The sequence below is a fragment of the Poromitra crassiceps genome (genome assembly GCF_964638095.1).
Source record: "Poromitra crassiceps genome assembly, chromosome: 21".
Taxonomy (NCBI): Eukaryota; Metazoa; Chordata; class Actinopteri; order Beryciformes; family Melamphaidae; genus Poromitra; species Poromitra crassiceps.
Window position 1 is genome coordinate 16,554,921 of NC_139638.1, and position 22,991 is coordinate 16,577,911.

The following is a 22,991-nucleotide window of genomic DNA, read 5'->3' on the forward strand; positions in this document are numbered from 1 at the left end:
TCGATTTAAGATGCATCGAGATGCATCGATAATCGTAATCGAATCGAATCGTAGCCCTCTGAATCGTAATCGAATCGAATCGTGAGGCCAGTGAAGATTCACAGCCCTAGTGCTAACTGTGCCCTTGAAATAGTGATCAGTCGTCTACAATCCAGTCCCGATTTGAAACATTGAAAGTGATCAGAATACAACCTCGAAAACTATATTTCACCAAAAGCTACAAATGTCCAGACTCACATGTGACCCAGCAAAGTGAATGAAGAACGAGCTTAGTGTTTGATTTGAGCAGCGACAAGTGTTTGATTTGAGGCGGCTGTGAGGAAGTCCCTGTTCTAAACCTTATAGACTCTGAGGAAGTCCCTGTTCTAAACCTTATAGACTCTGAGGAAGTCTCTGTTCTAAACCTTATAGACTCTGAGGAAGTCTCTGTTCTAAACCTTATAGACTCTGCCACATACAGAGGCAGTGCATTGTGTGTACATGAAGGATTGATTAACGTGGGTGTGTGTGTGTGTGTGTGTGTGTGTGTGTGTGAGAGAGAGAGAGAGTGAGAGTGTATGAGAGTGTGTGTGTGTGTGTGTGTGTGTGTGTGTGTGTGTGTGTGTGTGTGAGTGAGTGAGTGAGTGTGTGTGTTTGCGTGCGTGCGTGTGTGTGTCTGTGGGTGTGTGTGTGTGTTAGTGTGAGTGTGAGTGTGAGTGAGTGAGTGAGTGAGTGAGTGTCTGTGTGTGTGTGTGTGTGCGCACGTGTGTGTGTGTGTGTGTGTGTGTGTGTGTGTGAGTGTGTGTGTGTGTGTGTGTGTGTGTGTGTGTGTGTGTGAGTGTGTGAGAGTGTGTGTGTGTGTATGTGTGTGTGTGTGTGTGTGTGTGTGTGTGTGTGTGTGTGTGTGTGAGAGTGTGTGTGTGTGTGTGTGTGCTGTGTGTGTCTGTGTGTGTGTGCGAGGCTGAGACTGAGCAGACTGGGCTGGGTGTGTGAAAGAGAGGCAGCGAGGCGTAGAGACCTGCTCTGCTGAGGGGCAGCCATCATTCCTCACTCACCTGCCCTGTTTACTCTCTCTCTGTCAACCTGGAGGTGTGTGTGTGTGTGTGTGTGTGTGTGTGTGTGTGTGTGTGTGTGTGTGTGTGTGTGTGTGTGTGTGTGTGTGTGTGTGTGTGTGTGTGTGTGTGTGTGTGTGTGTGTGTGTGTGTGTGTGCGTAAACAAGTACTCCACCATGTTTGAGTGTATGGGGGACAGTTAGTGGAGAAGTATGGTTTACACACAGTGAGGTGTGTGGCTGTGTCTCATATATAGACCGGGGGTTTTCAAAATCTGAGACTGTGGGCCTCCCCCCCCCCCCCCCCCCTCATCATGATTATGTTGTTTGATTCATTGCAACTCAACAATTGAGCCTTTAGCCTGATTTAGCTGTTGAGCTACTAATGCAGAGAAAAGGTGTGGGTGTGTGTGTGTCTGAACGCATTGATTTGTTTCTGACTCTGGGACGGCGGGGAAAACATTCCCCCAAACGACCTGTATCTCTGAATCTCTACAACCAAATCACACACATTTGGGCTATTTCTATGATCTATGATCTCCATTTGATAACTTATGCAATAACTAATGTCAGGTTTGGAGCCCCACCTGGAAAACCCCTGTTATAAACAACATCATATGAACATGCATGCAAGCATCCTTGCGTCTGCATAAAGTGAGGGGTGTGTGTGTGTGTGTGTGTGTGTGTGTGTGTGTCTGGCTGTGTGTGTGACGTGTGTGTGTGTGTGTGTGTGTGTGTGTGTGTGTGTGTGTGTGTGCGTGTGTGTGTGAGATGTGTGTGTGTGTGTGTGTGTGTGTGACACACGTGTGTCTGGGGGTGTGTGTGACGTGTGTGTCTGGGTGGGTGATTGTGACGTGTGTGTGTGTGTGTGTGAGACGTGTGTGTGTCTGGGTGTGTGTGTGTGTGACGTGTGTGTGTGTGTGTGTGTGTGTGTGTGTGTGACGTGTGTGTGTCTGGGTGTGTGTGTGTGTGTGTCTGGGTGGCTGAGTGTGTGTGTGTGAGAGCACCCCTGCATACAGGGGGAGGAGCTAGGTAATGGGGGTAAGGGGTGTGTTTGTGTGCCTGTGGGGGCTCCTGGAGAATGTATGCTCTGCAGCTCTGGTGGGCGTCTAGACAGGCGTTTCCTTCCCCTCTCTGCTCGGCTCTGCTCTGCTTCTCTTTAAATAGCCTGCTGCTTCACAGGACGCGGGGAAAAAGCAGAGAAATGCCCGTGGCCCCTGGTGCTGATTGGGAAGATTAATTAGCTCCCGAGTCCCGCCCGGGCAGTGAAGGCAGCGCTGCCTGTGTTTGTCCTCACTGGTCCACTCCAGGGCAGGCTCTCTCTCTCACTGCTCAGTGGAAGTCAAGTTTGAAGGACGGAGGAACGCACACACCCCAAACGCAAGGTGCTGATTATGAGGACAGATCAGTGAAGGTCACACACGTCTTTCAACATGTCAAATTAACAGATTGACATCATTTATTCCACCAAATGTTTTAGAAAAGTAGTATTTAATCCCGAAGTAATATATTCGTGTACACAGCAGTGTTACAAACAGAATATATCTTCAAAGGGGTACACGGGCAAACAAAACGCTACGCGCGTTTCAACCACACAGGGTCTTCATCAGGCTGGAATAACAGCTGTTATTTTGGTCATATATTTATGACCAAAATTTTTATTTTATTTTCATATTCTTTTAATATTTTATATTATATTATATATATTTATACGATGTAACCGGCAGGCGCGGACTGCATAATCGGGCACGTCGGGCCGATGCCCAGTGGCCTGGCCTGGCCTGATTTTTTTTTTTTTTTAATTAACCAATTAACTTTGAATATATTCGAACATTTTGCGAGCAATTAAAGTTCATTCAAACTTTATTTTGGGGGAAAAGTGACAGCTCTACCCTCTATTAGTTGGAAGTAAGGACGTGTGACGACTAATCGCTCGATTAATCGCTTGAACTATTTAGTCGACTAAGAACATCTTTGGTCGAGGGCAGCAGTAAGCAGCCCTAGTAAGCAGTTCCCAACCTTGGGCGTCCAGGCAGGTAGTGTAGCGGTAGATTCCCTGCCTACCAACACGAGGGTCGCAGGTTCGCGCCCCCGTGTTACCTCCGGCTAGGTCGGGGCGTCCATACAGGCACGATTGGCTGTGTCTGCGGGTGGGAAGCCGGAATGAGGGTATGTGTCCTCCTGGTTGCTGCACTATAGCGCCTCCTCTGGTCGGTAATGCATCCTCAGAGCACTTTTTATTTTCACTATAAAAGGAGCTGTCCATCAGCGCCACAAAGAAACCAGAAACTAAAAGTGAGGGGCTGTCCGCAATAGGCTAATTAATGAATAATTCATTACAAATTAAATAATGGTATCATTCAACAATGGAGAAATGCATTCTCAGACTCATACATAATAATAATAATATTTTTCTTCCTCACGAAGACCGTAATGTTTTGCAAATCATTTGGCTGCCCACTTGCAATACCTTCACGGCCCACCAGTGGGCCCCAGCCAAGTGTTATTCATTGTGGCATTTTATTTCCTCAAGGGTTATTAAGTTATTAAGTTATCCCCATGGGGAAATTCATCCTCTGCATTTGACCCATCCTCTACTAGGAACCTTCCTAGAACTAGGAGCAGTGGGCAGCCACAGTGCAGCGCCCGGGGACCAACTCCAGTTCTTTTGCCAGTGCCTTGGTCAGGGCCACTGACAGGAGTATCCATGTCTTTAGGTGGTGGGAGGAAACCCCACACAGAAAGGACCTGGGACGGACCCGGGGTTCGAACCCAGGACCTTCTTGCTGTGAGGAAACAGCGCTAAACCACTGAGCCACCGTGCACGTCCATCCTTTTTACTTCGGTCAAATGAACAGCAAGACAAAATGGCAACTTTGAGTCATTGTATTTGGCCTGAGTGTCTGCTATCCTCATTGGCTGTGTGAGCGGAGTGTTTTGGACACGTCTCTCCTGCGTCGGTCAGGCTGGTCAGGAGAAAGTAGTAGAGTGATGAAGATGTGGTGAAGTAACATGAGCATTGTGCTTTCTCTGTGTCTCATGTTATGTATGCTCTGACTGAAAGATGGATGTGTGTGTGTGTGTGTGTGTGTGTGTGTGTGTGTGTGTGTGTGTGTGTGCGTGCGTGCGTGCGTGCGTGCGTGCGTGCGTGCGTGCGTGCGTGCGTGCGTGCGTGCGTGAGTGCGTGCGTGCGTGAGTGCGTGCGTGCGTGCGTGCGAGTGTGTGTGTGTGTGTGTGTGTGAGTGTGTGTGTGTGTGTGTGTGTGTGTGTGTGTGTGTGTGTGTGTGTGTGTGTGAGTGGTGTGTGTGTGTGTGTGTGTGTGTGTGTGTGTGAGTGTGTGTGTGAGTGTGTGAGTGTGTGTGTGTGTGTGTGTGTGTGTGTGTGTGTGTGAGTGTGTGTGTGTGTGTGTGTGTGTGTGTGTGTGTGTGTGTGTGAGTGTGTGAGTGTGTGTGTGTGTGTGTGTGTGTGTGTGTGTGTGAGTGTGTGAGTGTGTGTGTGTGTGTGTGTGTGTGTGTGTGTGTGTGTGTGTGAGTGTGTGTGTGTGTGTGTGTGTGTGTGAGTGTGTGTGTGTGTGTGAGTGTGTGTGTGTGTGTGTGTGTGTGAGTGTGTGTGTGAGTGTGTGTGTGTGTGTGTGTGTGTGTGTGTGTGTGTGAGTGTGTGTGTGTGTGTGTGTGTGTGTGTGTGTGAGTGTGTGTGTGAGTGTGTGTGTGTGTGTGTGCGTGTGCGTGTGCGTGTGTGTGTGTGTGGCGATTGATCTCAGGTTCCCTCATTGGAAGAGGGATAGAAGTTTCCCATAGGGCTCCTAGCTTGGAATGAATGATCCTCTCAGACTTGGAGGAAAAGAAATACTCTTGTGTTACTGTACTGTTAGTCTGTTACCACCAAGTATGTCCTTTTCACTAAGTCCACTGACCTTTCTTTACCCCCTCTATTGGCCCACTCGATAAATGGTCTCATTCCACCACTAAAAACTGTCCCAGCCCGGGTTGTATTGGGGTCGAGTCGTGCTACTTTTAGTACCTGCCTCGTCGTGGTTCTATTCTGTGAACCCGGGTTCATACGGTGACGTGAAAACATTGTTGACGACTGATTGGTCAGGCAGAATCGTGTTTACTCTGTCTACTGACTGTCATATGCAATGCTGGCGGCTGCATACCAGTTTAGTGGGCTTACCTTCTCTTCTGTTATGTATATTTCTATCAGTCTTTTGTGTTGCTGCCTTCGCCTCCGGTGAAATAAAATCGTGGCGGGTGTTCAATTGTCTGAGAAAAAAGTCTGCTGCTCGCTCAGGGAGCTCTGTAGCTGAGTGGAGGCTGCAGCACTCCGCTAGGCCGCAGCGGGTGTTTGGTGAAGCCGCGGTCTTGCCTGGTGAGAGGCCGCGGGGTAGAGGCTTCACTCTGCTGCGCCTCTCCCGTCCCCGCGTGAGTTTGACTAACTACAAAGTGATATCCATTCTCCTGGCCGATTGTCACATTCGCCCATGTACACTGTAGGTCATTTAGAGGCACCAGTATTTCATAAACAGTTTAAAAGTTCTGTGGATGGATTTAATTGTAACGTTATATGTTATAGCCTACTTCGGCGAAGGACAGATATGCGGTCGCTATGACGACCAGCTGTGGGCGGGGGTGGGTGGGGGTGGGTGGGGGCAGTTGATCCGCGGTGGAAGCAAAACGTCCATTGGGCCGAAACGATTAGAGCCGAGTGGTGACGAGCTGTGCAGGGCAGTAAAATGTGGTGGAAATGAGCCATATGTGGAGTAGGCATGGGTCGATTTCCGGTTTTACCGGTTCGGTCCGGTATACGAGCCCAAACCGGTTTGATCACGTGCAAACCGAAAAAACCTAAAAAAAAAAAAAAAGCGGGGTAAGGTCAGACAGACATACAGCAGTTACGCTTGCTAGCCTGCATGAAAGACGCCAGTGTGTTTATGTTTTTAATATAGTCATATCTATGGTTTATAACGCTGCCACTAATCAGAGGCAGAGAGGGCCAGGGGTGGGTTATGCCTTCGCCATCATCCGAAAAAAAATATCGCTTCCGGTAAGCTAGCTAGCTAGCTAATGTTAGCTGCTGGTTGGTTGGCTAACTAGCAAATATTAGCCGTTAGCTAACATTAACGCATTAACTAGACAAACACAGACATGCAGAGCTCCAAAAACAGAGCAATTCGTGATTTTGTTACTGTAGTTTCTGCAGAGTAACGTCCATGTACCTTTATGGATGCACAGGGTTGGTATTGCAAAGGTATCTGACGGATAGTGCAGTAACAGTCAGCAGCAGCAGCAGAGCCACTGGGGGGAGGAAGTCCATATATGGTCCATCCGGTCATGGGGCACAGCGATTGGCTGGCTCAGATTCAAATCTGAGTCAGCCAATCGCGTTGTCCGGCGCTGTTTGGGATCGTGTATAAAAGGCCACCGCTGACCGGGGTGGGTGGGGGGAACCGGAGGAGAGGAGAGGAGGGCAGAACTAGAGGAGAGGAGGGGAGAGGAGGGGAGAACCAGAGGAGAGGGGGAGAGAAGGGGAGAGGGGGAGAAGAGGAGGGGAGAGGGGGAGAGGAGAGGAGGGCAGAACCAGAGGAGAGGGGGGAGAGGAGGAGAGAGGGGGAGGAGAGGGGGAGAGAAGAGGAGCGGAGAGGGGGAGAGGAGGGGAGGGCAGAACCAGAGGAGAGGGGGAGAGGAGAGGAGGGGAGAGGAGGGGAGAACCAGAGGAGAGGGGGAGAGAAGGGGAGAGGGGGAGAAGAGGGGAGAACCAGAGGAGAGGGGGAGAGAAGGGGAGAGGGGGAGAAGAGGAGGGGAGAGGGGGAGAGGAGAGGAGGGCAGAACCAGAGGAGAGGGGGAGAGGAGGAGAGAGGGGGAGGAGAGGGGGAGAGAAGAGGAGCGGAGAGGGGGAGAGGAGGGGAGGGCAGAACCAGAGGAGAGGGGGAGAGGGGGGAGAGGAGGGGAGAACCAGAGGAGAGGGGGAGAGAAGAGGAGAGGGGGAGAAGAGGGGGGGAGAGGAGAGGAGAGGAGAGAGGAGAGGGAAGAGGAGAGGACAGGAGGGGAGAGGGGGAGAAGAGGAGGGGAGAGAGGGAGAGGAGAGGAGGGAAGAGGAGAGGACAGGAGGGGAGAGGGAGAGGAGGGGAGAAGAGGAGAGGAGAGGGGGAGAGGAGGGAGAGAGGGAGAGGAGAGGAGGGGAGAAGAGGAGAGAGGGGGAGAGGCCAGCAGTCAGCAGCTATGATAGCACGAGCCACTCGGGGGGAGGAAGTCCATATATGGTCCATCCGGTCATGGGGCACAGCGATTGGCTGGCTCAGATTCAAATCTGAGTCAGCCAATCGCGTTGTCCTGCGCTGTTTGGGACCGTGTATAAAAGGCGACCGCTGACCGGGGTGGGTGGGGGGAACCAGAGGAGAGGGGGAGGGGAGAACCGGGGGAGAGGGGGGGAGAGGGGGAGAGAAGAGGAGGGGAGGGGGGAGGGGAGAAGAGGAGGGGAGGAGAGGGGGAGAGAAGAGGAGGGGAGGGGGGAGATGAGAAGAGGAGGGGAGAGGGGGAGAGGAGAGGGGAGAGGGGAGAAGAGGAGAGGGGGAGAGGGGGAGAGGAGAGGAGAGGGGGAGAGAAGAGGAGGGGAGAGGGGGAGAGGAGAGGAGGAGACAGAGGAGAGGGGGAGAGAAGAGGAGGAGAGAGGAGGGGAGAACCAGAGGAGAGGGGGAGAGAAGGGGAGAGGGGGAGAGGAGAGGAGGGCAGAACCAGAGGAGAGGAGGAGAGAGGGGGAGGAGAGGGGGAGAGAAGAGGAGCGGAGAGGGGGAGAGGAGGGGAGGGCAGAACCAGAGGAGAGGGGGGAGAGGAGGGGAGAACCAGAGGAGAGGGGGAGAGAAGAGGAGGGGAGAAGAGGAGAGGGGGAGAGGAGAGGAGAGAGGAGAGGGAAGAGGAGAGGACAGGAGGGGAGAGGGGGAGAAGAGGAGGGGAGAGAGGGAGAGGAGAGGAGGGAAGAGGAGACGACAGGAGGGGAGAGGGAGAGGAGGGGAGAAGAGGAGAGGAGAGGAGAGGGGGAGAGGGAGAGGAGAGGAGGGGAGAAGAGGAGAGAGGGGGAGAGGCCAGCAGTCAGCAGCTATGATAGCACGAGCCACTCGGGGGGAGGAAGTCCATATATGGTCCATCCGGTCATGGGGCACAGCGATTGGCTGGCTCAGATTCAAATCTGAGTCAGCCAATCGCGTTGTCCGGCGCTGTTTGGGATCGTGTATAAAAGGCCACCGCTGACCGGGGTGGGTGGGGGGAACCGGAGGAGAGGAGAGGAGGGCAGAACTAGAGGAGAGGGGGAGAGGAGAGGAGGGGAGAACCAGAGGAGAGGGGGAGAGAAGGGGAGAGGGGGAGAAGAGGAGGGGAGAGGAGGGCATAACCAGAGGAGAGGAGGAGAGAGGGGGAGGAGAGGGGGAGAGAAGAGGAGCGGAGAGGGGGAGAGGAGGGGAGGGCAGAACCAGAGGAGAGGGGGAGAGGAGAGGAGGGCAGAACTAGAGGAGAGGGGGAGAGGAGAGGAGGGGAGAGGAGGGGAGAACCAGAGGAGAGGGGGAGAGAAGGGGAGAGGGGGAGAGGAGAGGAGAGGAGGGCATAACCAGAGGAGAGGAGGAGAGAGGGGGAGGAGAGGGGGAGAGAAGAGGAGCGGAGAGGGGGAGAGGAGGGGAGGGCAGAACCAGAGGAGAGGGGGAGAGGAGAGGAGGGGAGAGGAGGGGAGAACCAGAGGAGAGGGGGAGAGAAGGGGAGAGGGGGAGAAGAGGGGAGAACCAGAGGAGAGGGGGAGAGAAGGGGAGAGGGGGAGAAGAGGAGGGGAGAGGGGGAGAGGAGAGGAGGGCAGAACCAGAGGAGAGGGGGAGAGGGGGAGGAGAGGGGGAGAGAAGAGGAGCGGAGAGGGGGAGAGGAGGGGAGGGCAGAACCAGAGGAGAGGGGGGAGAGGAGGGGAGAACCAGAGGAGAGGGGGAGAGAAGAGGAGGGGAGAAGAGGAGAGGGGGAGAGGAGAGGAGAGAGGAGAGGGAAGAGGAGAGGACAGGAGGGGAGAGGGGGAGAAGAGGAGGGGAGAGAGGGAGAGGAGAGGAGGGAAGAGGAGACGACAGGAGGGGAGAGGGAGAGGAGGGGAGAAGAGGAGAGGAGAGGAGAGGGGGAGAGGGAGAGGAGAGGAGGGGAGAAGAGGAGAGAGGGGGAGAGGCCAGCAGTCAGCAGCTATGATAGCGCGAGCCACTCGGGGGGAGGAAGTCCATATATGGTCCATCCGGTCATGGGGCACAGCGATTGGCTGGCTCAGATTCAAATCTGAGTCAGCCAATCGCGTTGTCCTGCGCTGTTTGGGACCGTGTATAAAAGGCGACCGCTGACCGGGGTGGGTGGGGGGAACCAGAGGGGGAGGGGAGAACCGGGGGAGAGGGGGAGAGAGGGGGAGAAGAGGAGGGGAGGAGAGGGGGAGAGAAGAGGAGGGGAGGGGGGAGATGAGAGGGGGAGAAGAGGAGGGGAGAGGGGGAGAGGAGAGGAGAGAGGGGGAGAGGGGAGAAGAGGAGAGGGGGAGAGGAGAGGAGAGGGGGAGAGAAGAGGAGGGGGAGAGGAGAGGAGGAGACAGAGGAGAGGGGGAGAGGAGAGGAGGAGAGCGTGGCCAGCGGCACCACCCCGCTGGGCACAGTCACCCAGGCTAAGTGCCCCTCTGCTGGGCAGACACCCAGGGCAGCCACTCCCACCACCAGGCTGCCACCACCCGCCCTGCCCCTCACCCTGCCCGGGTCCCACACCCCCGGCTGAGACCCCCCTCCAGAACCCCACGCACCAGGCGGACCCGGTGCATGGCGCGACGCAGTAAACAAACTCATGTTTCCCTCGTCACCAGTCATGCTGGACATCAGTACAAGTGTGAGATCCCTCTCATTCCCGCAAATATGTAACGTAGCCTACATAAATACAGTGTTGTGTCGTGGACAGGTCCGCCCATAAGGGGGGGTAAAGGGGTAAGCTTCGAGGGGCGTCGCCACTAGGGGGGGCGCTGGAGCCAGGCAATTATTTATTTATTTTTTTAACACTAAAATATATCTCCCATCCTGAAAATGCGGCAACTAAATTATTTTTTTGCAAGGAGTTGAACAAATACACAAAACACAGCAGCAGTAACAAGGCATGCTTGGGCAGGAGTGAGCTATGAGTGAGCTGAAGCTGACTATCAGTACGTTATTGCACGCATAGGCCTATCTTTACATTTAAACGTTTACATAGCAAAAATAAAAAATAGAAATAGAAGTAGGCTATGTCAGTGTTTTCCCCTGAATAGCTGAGAAAGTGGACACTGTCAATAGTTAGCTGTGAAGCTGATACAATTCAGGTGGCGGTAATGCAACATTTAAGGATGCCAACCGCCATAAAACACAGAAGAAGAAGCTGAGAAAAAGGAAGTGCTGTGGGGTTGCAGCTGGTGAAAACCGGCGTCTATATGTCTGATGTGTCACTGAGGCAAAAAATAAAAGGCTCAAAAGAGAGTTCTGCTTGAAACGGTGTCCTTCACTAAAAACCTCTTTTTCTCCTATTTCTGTCCCAATTAGGGCATTTTTAGTGAAAACAAGCTAACTTCCACTGCTTGTAACTAAACAAGGAAACATGGTAGAGTTTCAGTTTTTTACAAGGGGTAAGAAGAGAGTCTCTGCTTTATTGTGAGATATGTTGTGTAATTTTCTTCCTAGCATAGAATATTCTGTGGGTCCTGGAAGATCAGGAAATATGCTCAAAATCCTGGCACTGGGAGCACACAGACCGAAATGACCCTGGCAGAGAATGAGTTAATAAACAAACAATATACATTTTTCTGTAGCGGATTGTAGGTTTTTGGGGTGTCAGCCGGAGTTTAGGCTGACAGTGTTGTGCACACCGGATAGTTAGTTAGGTTAAGTTAGTTGGGTTAAGTACATACATAAGTGCCTGGGTAGCGAGCAGACAATTTAGCAGCTAAATCATAGATTATTGAAAGATATTCCATATTCCAGACTGAAATGCTATAACAGAAGTATTGGCCAGAATGACATGAACATTTATTGGACACTTATTTAGCGGATATCTTGCATGTTGCGTTCAGGTGCACTGTAATTTTTTTTTTTTTTTTTTTTTTTTGGTCAACATCTTATTGTGGCGGTCAGAATATTATTGTGGCGGCCCGCCACAAATTCCTTTATGTATGGGAAACACTGCATTTGGCTGGAAACCCAGCTTTTGATACTGTGCGAGACGAGTCCACTAGTACCTCTCTGCATGGCTCCTTCCTTCAGGCTCAGCAACTGCTGCTTTCACCAGGTGTTCAGGTTGCCATGCTGTCGGCTGCTTAGAGAGAGCAGGGGGCGTGGCCAGCAGGGGGCGTTGCCAGCAACTATCTCACCCGTTTACTTTACTCCATCTCCCTCTCCTTCTTTCTACTCTCTCTGAGCAGGTTGGTCATTTATAAGTTGCATAACTTTTCATGCCCCCCCGTTGCTCCACTCCCTCTGCCGATCTGGGGAGAGTTGTAGACTAGCACCATGCTTCCTCCGATGCATGTGCAGTCGCCATTATACAAAAGTATTGTTTTAGGACCGGTATCAGAAAAAGACAAAACGATACCCGTCATTATAATGCCCTCCTCCTGGGCCTGGACCTCCTGGGCCCCTCACAGCACACATTAACCCATTGATACCTGATGCAGCATTTGTGTGTGTATCCCTTTAAGACCTTAAAGGGATACACACACACAAATGTTGCATCAGGTATCAATGGGTTAAGGCCAGAATAATAACTAAGACACACTCACCTGACTGAGTCTCAACAGGATTTACAGCACAGCTATCTGAACACTCAAAGCCAACAGCACAATAACCAATAAATTCACTTAATTCACCTCTATCTCAATACAGGCTCCAAAATTAACCTTTTTTTTTGTCCACCAGCCAAATGGCCAGTGAATGTTAAAATAGATGACCATATTGTTGGAGATGAAGCTTGAAGATGTTATTGCAGGTTTTGATTTACTGCTTGGTCAGAAAGTCAGAACCACCCCCCCCCCCCCCCCCCCCCTCCTCTCCTCTCCCCGTTCCCCCCCCTCCTCCTCTGAGCTTATTTCCATGACTTTAGTCTTATCTGTTTTCTGGACTGGACTCGCATCCCCCTTTCCTTCCTTCCTCTCCTCTGGGTCCTAGCTCCTGTCCTGTATCTCTGCTACCTGCCTTTCCACTTCCCTCTATACGTCTCCCCTCTCATCTTCTTCTGTCCTCCCCTCCCTCCACCTCTCACCTTGGCCCCAACATCCCCTCTCTGAACCTGCCTCTCCCTATCCTCCACCTTATCCCCTCCCCCTTTCCTCTTCCTCCTCCTCTTCCTCCCCCTCCTCCTCCTCCTCCTCCTCTTCCTCCGGTGGTTTTTACAGCCCCCAAGAGGAGCAGGCCATTGTGATCCAGCTCGCTAGCATGATCCAAAAATGTTCTTGGAGTGTCAGCCATCTAATCTCTCTCACACACCTATACATACATACATACACACACACACACACACACACACACACACATTCACACACACACACACACACACACACACACACACACACACACACACACACACACACACGTCTAGACATGATTGACGTTATGAGTTTATATCCTTAACGATGTTTTTGATAAGCTGCTCCACAAAGGTTTTATTATGATGAACTTTAATTGTATAGCAGTGTTTCTATCTAGTGTCAATAGAGAGGCAAAGTGACCGCCTACTTCCTGCTTCAGCACTGTACCAGAGATTTTCATCCGCCATTTATTTTTCCATATACATTTTGTAAAATACTCATAAAAATAGTTTTACTTGGTCAAACCAAACGGTTCAGAAATATTTAGAAACAGGAGAGACCGCATAACATTTCACTCGGACCAAAACGTAAAAGAATTGCGTATTTAAAGAAAATATTCTTTCCATGCAGTTTTTTAAGTTTTGGTCCGAGTGAAATGTTCTATGGTCTCTCCCGATTCTGAAATATATCTGAACCGTTTGGTTTGACCAAGTAAAACTATTTTTAGAAGCATTTTACGAAATGTCTATGGGAAAATAAATGGCGGATGAAAATCTCTGGTACAGTGCTGAAGCAGGAAGTAGTAGAAGTCTATACATACAGTATATGAGGTCATATATATATCAGGTCAGTGGCAGTGCAGGAAGAGGCACCTTCTCGTGGGAAGTGTGCAGGGTGTTGTCTGGGAACAGGAGAAACCCTCCTTGGTCTAAAGCCCTCCAGGGAGCTGTTGAAGACTGAATTTAGTACAACCTGTAGCTCAAACACACACTTGACCCCCGTGCCGTGTCCCACATTGAATCCCACACATACGCATGTGATCACATGCACACGCACACACACACACACACACACACACACACACACACACACATTTCAGGATTAAAAATAACTGGGTGTTCGTCGTTCGAGCAACTAAACGATAAAAAGCTGCACCCTTAATATCTCTGGAACTGTTATACAAGTCCTTTTGTAAAAAAAAATACACGATAACAAAACAAAGGAAGTTGTTAGTTGATTGTTTTTTTGCATGTGTTTTTGTTTTTGATTTGTTAGCCAGTTTATTATGCGTCAGTGCCGGCGACAGCTGTGGCCACTAGAGGCATATTATGTTTTCAGGTTGTCCCATCCGTCCGTCTGTCCAATCCGTCCCATCCTCGTGAATGCGTCTTGGGGGAATTTCTTCAAATTTGACACAAACGTCCACTTGGACTCGAGGATGAACTGATTCGATTTTGGTGGTCAACTGTCAAGGTCACTGTGTGTGACCTCATGTCTGTCCTATTCTCCTGAACGTGACATGTCTCAGGAGCGCCCCCTGGAGGGAATTTCATTACATCTGGCAGATCATGTAATTGCAACTCAAGGAAGAGCTGGTTAGATTTGGACCAATAGGCCAGGCCTGAGGTGTGTCAAGACCAAAACCTCTCGCCACGAGAACAGCTTCTTCCCAACTGCCATCAGCCTCATGCACAAGGCCCGAAAGCCCCCCCCCCCACTACTGAGGACTCTACTGGTGCTCAGTAGGAGTGGGAATCACCAGACAATTGTCCAAGTCCCTCTGATCCGAGTCCCAAGCGAGTCTCAAGTCAATTGGTCCCGAGTCTCAAGCAAGTCCCAAGTCTTTCCTTTTGTCGGCAAGTCAAGTCAAGTCACAATGTTATTTCAAGTCAAGTCTCGAGTCGAGTCACAGGTTATGTCAAGTCAAGTCACAGGTTAGAAAAAATGACAAGGCAGAGATTATTTAGGCTGCAGACGTGCGCGTTCACGTTAATACGTGCTTGTTGCCAAGCAACACACTTCTCTCAGACGAGCTCGAGACACGATAGTATTGCGATATCGCCGATATTGCGGTATATTGAATATTGCGATATATTGAATATTGCGATATATTGAATATTGCGATATTTCGATATATTGTCACTCCTAACTCCTTTTCCTACCTTTTCCTTGACCTCACCATGACCTCACCAAGTAAAACATGCAGTGTTTTTTTTGTTTTGTTTTGTTTTTGCCCAAAATGTAGGCTACATTATTAAGCTTCTCTGGACTCAATACGCCACTGCAGGCGCGGACTGCAACATCGGGCGCTTCGGGCACATGACCGGTGGCCTGGCATGACATGGCCTGCAAAAAAAATAAAAATAAAAAATTAAATCGATACTTGGCGTCCAAATATCGATACAATATCGTCAGGCAAAATATCGCGATACTATGGTGCATCGATTTTTTCCCCCCACCCCTAGTGCTCAGGCAGCAGCTCTGGGCTTCAGAGGAGGTTGTTTGTGCAGAGCTAGTGCTCAGGCAGCAGCTCTGGGCTTCAGAGGAGGTTGTTTGTGCAGAGCTAGTGCTCAGGCAGCAGCTCTGGGCTTCAGAGGAGGTTGTTTGTGCAGAGCTAGTGCTCAGGCAGCAGCTCTGGGCTTCAGAGGAGGTTGTTTGTGCAGAGCACAGTGCTCAGGAGGGACTGACACTTCCTCTGTTTTATTCCCTCATTGTCTTGTTACTGTATCCTCAGCATCGAGCATTGTCTCAATAAGAGATTTACTGTCAGAGCAGCTGGCCTGCTGCTAAAAAGGTGTCAGGCAGAGACAGCTGTCATTCTCATTAGGCCTACTTACAGCTGACTACCTCAGAGGCCATAGTCTGTTCTTACAATGGTGACCAATAAATAGCATGGTGGGAATGTTAGAACAGGCTTTTTAATAATTGTCATTGATTCAAACAGTTGGAAGAGATGAGCTGTACCACAGGGATGACGATGTTTTTGTAGGCTTACCCAGAAGTCCCTGCAATCCTTGGTTCCTACGTGTGAAAGTCCATATGATTTTTTTGTATGGGAGTTTCGGTTAAATGGATGAAATGAGGTTTATGAAACGACAAACTTTGTGTTCCGCAAGATCATCTTCACAACTGAGGACCACTTTTATGATGAAGCGTTTTCTGAAAATCACATTAAAAAAATTGCATTTATCTTTCCAAAGTCATCAAGGTGCTCCTCATTCATGAGGATTATCACACAAAGTTCATTGCTTCATGAGCTTTTGTTAACCACAGACCTTATTTCAAGCATTTAACCAAAATCCTCATACACAAATCCCATTGACTTTTACACGTAGGTGCTATTATCCAGGTCTTCTGGACTCATTCCTGTGCTACTTAAGGGATGTTTAAAAAATAATTGCTAGTCTTAATTAAACATAATTATCGCCCTCTTTCCCCTTATCCTCATGATTTGACTCTCCCTCCTCCTCCTGTCTTTCTGTCTTGTTCTTGCTCTCTCTCTCTTCCTGCAGGTATCACCTGGTCAAGTTGTTGGAGAGGTTTGGTCAAGTGAAACAGTTTGACTTCCTGTTCCATAAGTCTGGGCCTCTGGAGGGACAGCCGCGCGGCTACTGCTTTGTCAACTTCCACACCAGAGAGGTATCCACACACACACTCTCTCTCTCTCTCTCTCTCTCTCTCTCTCTCTCTCTCTCTCTCTCTCTCTCTCTCTCTCTCTCTCTCTCTCTCACACACACACACACTCACTCACACACACACACACACACACACACACACACACACAAATTCTCACCTCTATGCTCAGTCTTCATGGAACGGTACAGATTGAACCATGATGTCTGTTACACTTCTGACATCATCACTCGTAGGGCTGGGTTTAAAAAAAAATCGCAAGATACAGAATCGATATTCATTTGAAGGAACTGATATCGATTCATAAATCCTGATATCGATCTTTTAATAGAATGCCTTTTCCCGTGGATGCTTGAAGCTTGTGTACGTGTGCCTGCATGCCTGTGTGTGTGTGTGTGTGTGTGTGTGTGTGTGTGTGCGCGTGCACGTGCTTACAGGCCTACATAGGAACAGAATGTAATTTATTGCCCTCAGAGTTTCCTGATCCATACTCTAAATCATAAGACAATATTTGACATCACAGACACATCCTGAAATATCATGGCTGATAAGCTGCCTACATGGATGTTGTGGAGCATACCAAGTGACACTGCCTACATGGATGTTGTGGAGCATACCAAGTGACACTGCCTACATGGATGTTGTGGAGCATACCAAGTGAAATATCATGGCTGATAAGCTACATGGATGTTGTGGAGCATACCAAGTGACACTGCCTACATGGATGTTGTGGATCATACCAAGTGACACTGCCTAACGTCAACTGACAACATGATCGTAACAGCGTAGCTACTTCCTGTCAACAGAGCTTAACCAACAATGAAGGCATTTAGTTTGAAAGCAGACCAAAACAACACAGCCTTGATCAGCTGTCATGTGTAGCTAAGCTGACCTGCAGATTTACTGAATCAATTTGTTAGAGCAACCTGAAGCAGCAGCTAAGGGATTAGCCTGCTAGCTAGCCCGCTAACACAAACGCCAGTTGAATTGAGTGCTGGTAACAAAACAGAGAAAATCAATGCCCACAGCCTTATCTCTCATGTATCATTAGTTAGGTGTAGGTGTAGTTAGGGATGGGGCCGGGCCGATCCAATATCGGTATCGGGTGCCGATGTTGGCACTAATTCACGGATCGGATCAGAATCCAGAAAAAAATATATATATTCTTTATTTATTTTCTCAATTCCAGCGCGGGCCGTAATTTGCCCATGTATAATAGTATCCTTCTTTGCCTTGTATATTTTCTTAATTTTGTCTGCATTTTGCAAGGTATGTTTAAAAAAAAAAATCTTTAATTGGCCAAATCTTTGCCTATACTGTATATTCAAGAAAAATATTGGTATCGGCATAATATCGGTATCGGCAGATATCCAAATTCAGGTATCTGAATCGGATCGGAAGTGAAAAAAGTGGATCGGTGCATCCCTAGGTGTAGTCTTTGTTGAAGTTAACGTGTTGGTAACGTTAGCAAACAACATCGCATGCTAACCTGGCTATAATGCTAATGAAGATGATGGTACTTTGCCTTTATTATTTAAAACACCACGGTGGCTCAAAAGACACAGTATTCTTAATATATATTTTTGTTTGTAATTTAAATGATTGTTTCACAGAGCAAACTTATTTCACTCACCTGCCAAAGAGAAAGCTGTTGACTCCAAATGTGTTGAAGACAATTCATCTTCTTTCTTATTTAGTTCAAATTGGCTAAAGCTGTGTTCACACCGAGATATTTATTTCTCTCTCTGTCGCTTGATTCAACCCTTTGGAATCGCTCTGTCGCTCTGTTTAAATCGCTCATCAACAGGCACACGAATTGATGGACATGTGGAGGCTATAACGTTACGCAATGTCATGATGTTTGTCCACTACGAGCCACCGCAGGTGTTTACAAGCTAAGCCTATCAGCGTGCTCCTAATGCGAGCTGCATACCGGTAGTACAGACTTCACTTCATGTCAGCTGTCAGCCTGTCAATGTGGTTTGTTGCCACACAATAAACCAGCGGTTTGTTCCAAGCCAGAGTGATCCTTGACTCGCTTTCACACGGCAGCCAATCAGCGTTGAACAGCGAGCGACTGATGCCAGTGTAATTTAGCTCGAGTTGGGATATTTCATCTCGGGCGACGAGCGTATTTTCTCCCTATCGCTCTGTCTCTGTCACTCGGACGCCCAGCGATTTTTCTCCCGGGCGAATATACGCTCAATCGCTCGTTTGCATTGACTTTGTATGTAAACTCGATGCCAGCGAGAAACTTTAATAGGTCGGTGTGAACGCAGCTTTAGTGGTGTCTGTCACGATTGTGATGTCATCAGTGATGAAACACATTGTTGATTTTATTTTCAGAGGATTTGTTGGCGGTAAGGAATGCATTAAAAAAAACTCTTAACTTAACACGTTCACTGCCAACGACGAGTTGAGTCGTCAAACACAATCCAGCGGTTCACTGCCAACGACGAGTTGAGTCGTCAAAAAAATTGATTTTTTTTTTTTGACGGTGGGACGTTGATCTAACCCTTTTACGTCTCCTACACCAGAATTGGAGGTATTGAATGTGTATAATCTATTTTACCGACCCACTGAGTGGCGACATGTCTCTCCACAGTAGAAAGAGGCGACCCAAAACTGGAGGGAAAAGCGCGAGGAAGCCGTTCTCATACTGTAAAATTGATGGCGAAAACGCTTTCACTTTCGCGCTGATGCACAGCGGTGGCAACGGTGGGGGGTTCCAAGAATAGATTGGATGCACACTTTGAAACACGCAGCATAAATATGACCAGAATCGCAAAAGCTTCATCAAGGCTCTCAACCAAAACTCCACGAAACAAGCGAGTCCACCCAGACTTCCTCAAACAGCGGCCGCGCAAACAGGCACAGCAGCAGCAGCAACTTCGTTGTGACACGCCCGCTGGAGAGCCAGGGAGGCAGGAGGAGAACACACACGGAGGGAGGAGTTGGAAGCAGAGGGGGGTTTCCTGCTGTTATGGAGGAAATTACTGTTCAAAACTATTGTTTAGATGTCTGACGTCTTACTGATGCCAAAAATGAATGGTTAAAGTGACTGTTCTATCGAATTTCACAAAAAGCCGTTTATCTCTGAATAATTTTTCTGACGCTGAAACCATGCTGTATTCAACTGCTAATGCTTACATAACTACTAACTCTACAAACTAACTCTTTTAGACAGAGAAAGCACACATTCTATTAGTTCTTTTGAGATATTGTGTGTTCACAAAATCTTAGCAGAAAAGAATCCTCGGGTCTTGAAAGATGAGCCAGAATCCTCAAAAAAACCCTCTGGCAGAAGCTAACTACAGTAAAAAAAAAACGTCTGGCAGTGAATGTGTTAACTTTGTCAACAAATTTCAGTCTTCTAAACATTTGATCATGGGTTATTAATCCCGTTATGGCTTTGATATTTCCAATCAGGATGTGATTGTGTGGCTGAAGTGGAGCACATGTCTGATGATCACTGCTCTACATCACTGTCTTCAGGCACTATAGTGTTTTCTGTAGTGCGCCTGGGGACCAAGATAAGATCTCGTTTCACAGCCAGTGTCTTCAGGGGGATATGAAGCCCTCCCAAAAGGATTATATAGAGCAGTGGTTCCCAACCTTTTCCAACTCAGGGCCCACTTTTATGTCTCAAAAATGTTCGCGGCCCACCTCCGACCCCATAAATACAAAGGCCATATAATGCATTCTCAGAGCCCTTTTTTATTGAAAATTGAACATAAAGGACTGAACTGAATACAGGAGAAACATGTTGGAAGCTCCACAGTCACTAACACAGCACCTGTAACATGTTGCAACACCTTCAGTATTACAGTTTTCAAGGAGCTGTCCACACACACACACACATACACACACACACGCACACACACACCCACACACACAGACACACACACACACACACACACACACACACACACACACACACCAATCATTCAAGGAGCTGTCCATCAGCACCACACAGATGTCAGAAATGACAAGCAAGGGGCTGTCTGTAACAGGCTAATTAACAAATGATTAATAAATAACGGTATCCTTCAACAATGGAAAAATGCATTCTCATAACAATTTGACATCCAATATCAGATCCAAACAAAATCCAAATATCAGAAGAAAGCCCATTAAATCGATAGGGTTACAAATAAACACAAACCCAATATAAAGATGATGTAAAGATGAAACTTCAATTCAAGCAAAAGCAATAACATCAAAGAAACAAAAATCATACTTTTTCAAGTATGATTTTTCAAAATCTTTCAAAAAAATTTTTTTTTTTTTTTTTTTTTTTTCAAAAATCATACTTTTTTGGAAATGATTTGGCGGCCCACTTGCAATACCTTCGCGGCCCACCAGGGGGCCGCGGCCCACAGGTTGGGAATCACTGATATAGAGGAAGTGTGTGTTTATCTCACACACACACACACACACACACACACACACACACACACACACACACACAAAGTACTTCATTACATGCATTCAGCTTCAGCATACATAGCTGTATGCAAACTCTTTCTCTCTCGCTCTCTCTCTGACACACACAAATGCACATACACACCTCAGTAAGGCTTATCTGCAGGCAATGTGGCCTATTGTGAAGACTAATTATTTAATAACACTCGTGCAACAATCATCAAGGATGATTTATAATTATGATTGTAAAGAATCTCTTCCTCTCTCTGGTCTTCCTCTCTTTCCGTGTGTGCGTGTGTGTGTGTGTGTGTGTGTGTGTGTGTGTGTGTGTGCGTGCGTCTCTCTCTCTCTCTGCAGGAGGCAGAAAAGGCTATCCAGTGTTTAAATGGGAAGCTGGCCTTGTCAAAGAAGTTAGTCGTGCGCTGGGCGCATGCACAGGTAAGGGTAAGTGTCAAACTCAATTCCATTTTTACAAAACTAAACATCTCAGGCATGTTGGTTCAGTTTTAAACATGCACCAATGTAAACAATATGAGCATTTGTTGATATTCTTTTCACTAGTTAGTAGGGGTGTCACGATATTTTGTCGCACGATATATCGCGATATCGCAACGTCACAAAATGCGTATCGTCAGAAAAAATTTATATCGTAAAAAAAAAAAAAAAAATTGCTCCTGAATAATAATAGAACAAATTTAGCAGAATCAACACGCATGAGTGAGGGGGTAGACTACTACTGGCATGGCAAAACAGCTCAAGGGGTACATAAGATTAGATAAGTTTAGGGACCATTGAGCATGAGTTATTTAAGAAATAGATTGTATACTTTATTTTTCTTTCACCATGCAACAAACATTTAGTTTGTGACAGTGTGACACATTCTATTGCAAGAGAAGCATTATCTTCCATGTTGTTTTATAGTTATTATAATAACAATTTCCAAAAACAGCATTTGTTTTGTATTTTGTGTATTTCAAATGAAAGACTATTTTTCCAGTATTTTCCCAGGGCTCCCTTGAAAAGAGGTTTTGATTTCAACGGGACTCACATGGTTAAATAAATGATAAATAAATACATAAAAATTATTTACCTTTGTTAAAAAAAATATTGTTAAAATATCATATCGTATCGTTATCGTGAACCCAATATCGTATATCGTATCATATCGTGAAATGAGTGTATCGTGACACCCCTACTATCTATTAAAGTATACAATTTAAAAATCACGTCAAACATCTCTGAGGGTTTACCAAAGAGTCACACACTATATCCCTAATCTCTCTGTGCATTAAAATGTAAAAACTGCTGACTTGCAGAGAGCTAAAAATTCAATCGTATGTCCTAAGACAGATGAGTAAGGGCATTCCACCTCTGCTTGCCATAGAGAGAAAGGACTATAAGAATCACAAACACATTCTTAAGTTGAAGCACATACATGAATGCCCTGCCAGTGCAAGTCCAGTGTTTGACCAGACAATTTATCGAGTCAAAATTCTGGAGAAACAATAATGAGCATTTGTTGATATTATTTTCCACCGGTTACTAGTACAGTAGTCACTAGTCAGTTTAGGTAGAACAGTCATCCCAGCAACCTAAGCCTGTCTCTTAACAATAGACCGCCTGCTGACAAAGGGTGGAGGGATATCCTGTATAGAGACGAATCACGCCCTTCGCAGACACACACATGCACATGCATGTGTAGTAAGTAGGGCCAGGTTAAAGTCAGTGCTGCTGCAAGGTTTAGGATCAATATGCCAGCTATTATGATCGCCATTACAGCCATACTTAGTTTTGGTTAGTGATGCCATTATGCCATTAATATGGCAAAATATCTCGCTGATTATATCCCAACTGTTCCAATAATACCAATCTATCAATGTAATTTAATACCAAACTATCAATGTAATTTAATACCAAACTATCAATGTAATTTGACAAGGTAACTCAAACAGGAAGTACCTTGCAGGTACATTTTGGCGAAGATACATGCAGCTTCGTTTTTTTAATCAAGTCCCTATTTGCTTCAAATGATCGTTTCTGTTCAGAAGAAGGACCTGGTTTTCTGCCTTACTGACTTCCAGCTGACAGAGTCACCGACTTCCAGACCAGTCATATGAAGTCCTGATACTATCCTACCTCGTCACCCTGAAGTCTGCCAATAGGTTCAATTGATGAATAGACATTGCCGTGGACATGGACCTCCAGTTTGTCCTGGAAATACCTGAGCACTCGTTCCTTGCTCCTGGGCCTTGCTCCTGGGCCTTGCTCCTGGGCCTTGCTCCTGGGCCTTGCTCCTGGGCCTTGGTTGCTTAAAGCCCAGACACACCGAGGCGATTTTCGGCCGTCTGTAATGTCGATCGACCTAGTCTGTGTGGTGTGTCCCGCACCGTTCCCTCTACTTGGCCATGTCAGCAGCTTTTCCGGCCGATTCAACATGTCGGCTCCAGGCCGTCATCGATGAGAGAAATCACTCTGATGAGCTGGTGGTCAGCAAAGGGCCGACCAGTGCACGAGAAGAATGACTCAGTTTCTTTAGTTTGGGGTTTTTATTGGTCCTCTTGTTGAATCATGTTCTACCAATGATGAGAGGGA

At 47.7% G+C, this 22,991-nt stretch overlaps 1 protein-coding gene across 1 annotated transcript in view; it reads left to right on the forward strand.

Annotated features, from left to right (window-relative positions):
- Positions 1-22,991, forward strand: part of rbm18 (RNA binding motif protein 18) — a 33,610-nt gene that overhangs the window by 3,035 nt on the left and 7,584 nt on the right. Inside the window, exons 3-4 of the mRNA XM_083657485.1 lie at positions 15,854-15,980; positions 20,757-20,837. Of these exons, the coding sequence (XP_083513611.1) occupies positions 15,854-15,980; positions 20,757-20,837 (208 nt within the window). The remainder of the gene's footprint in view (positions 1-15,853; positions 15,981-20,756; positions 20,838-22,991) is intronic.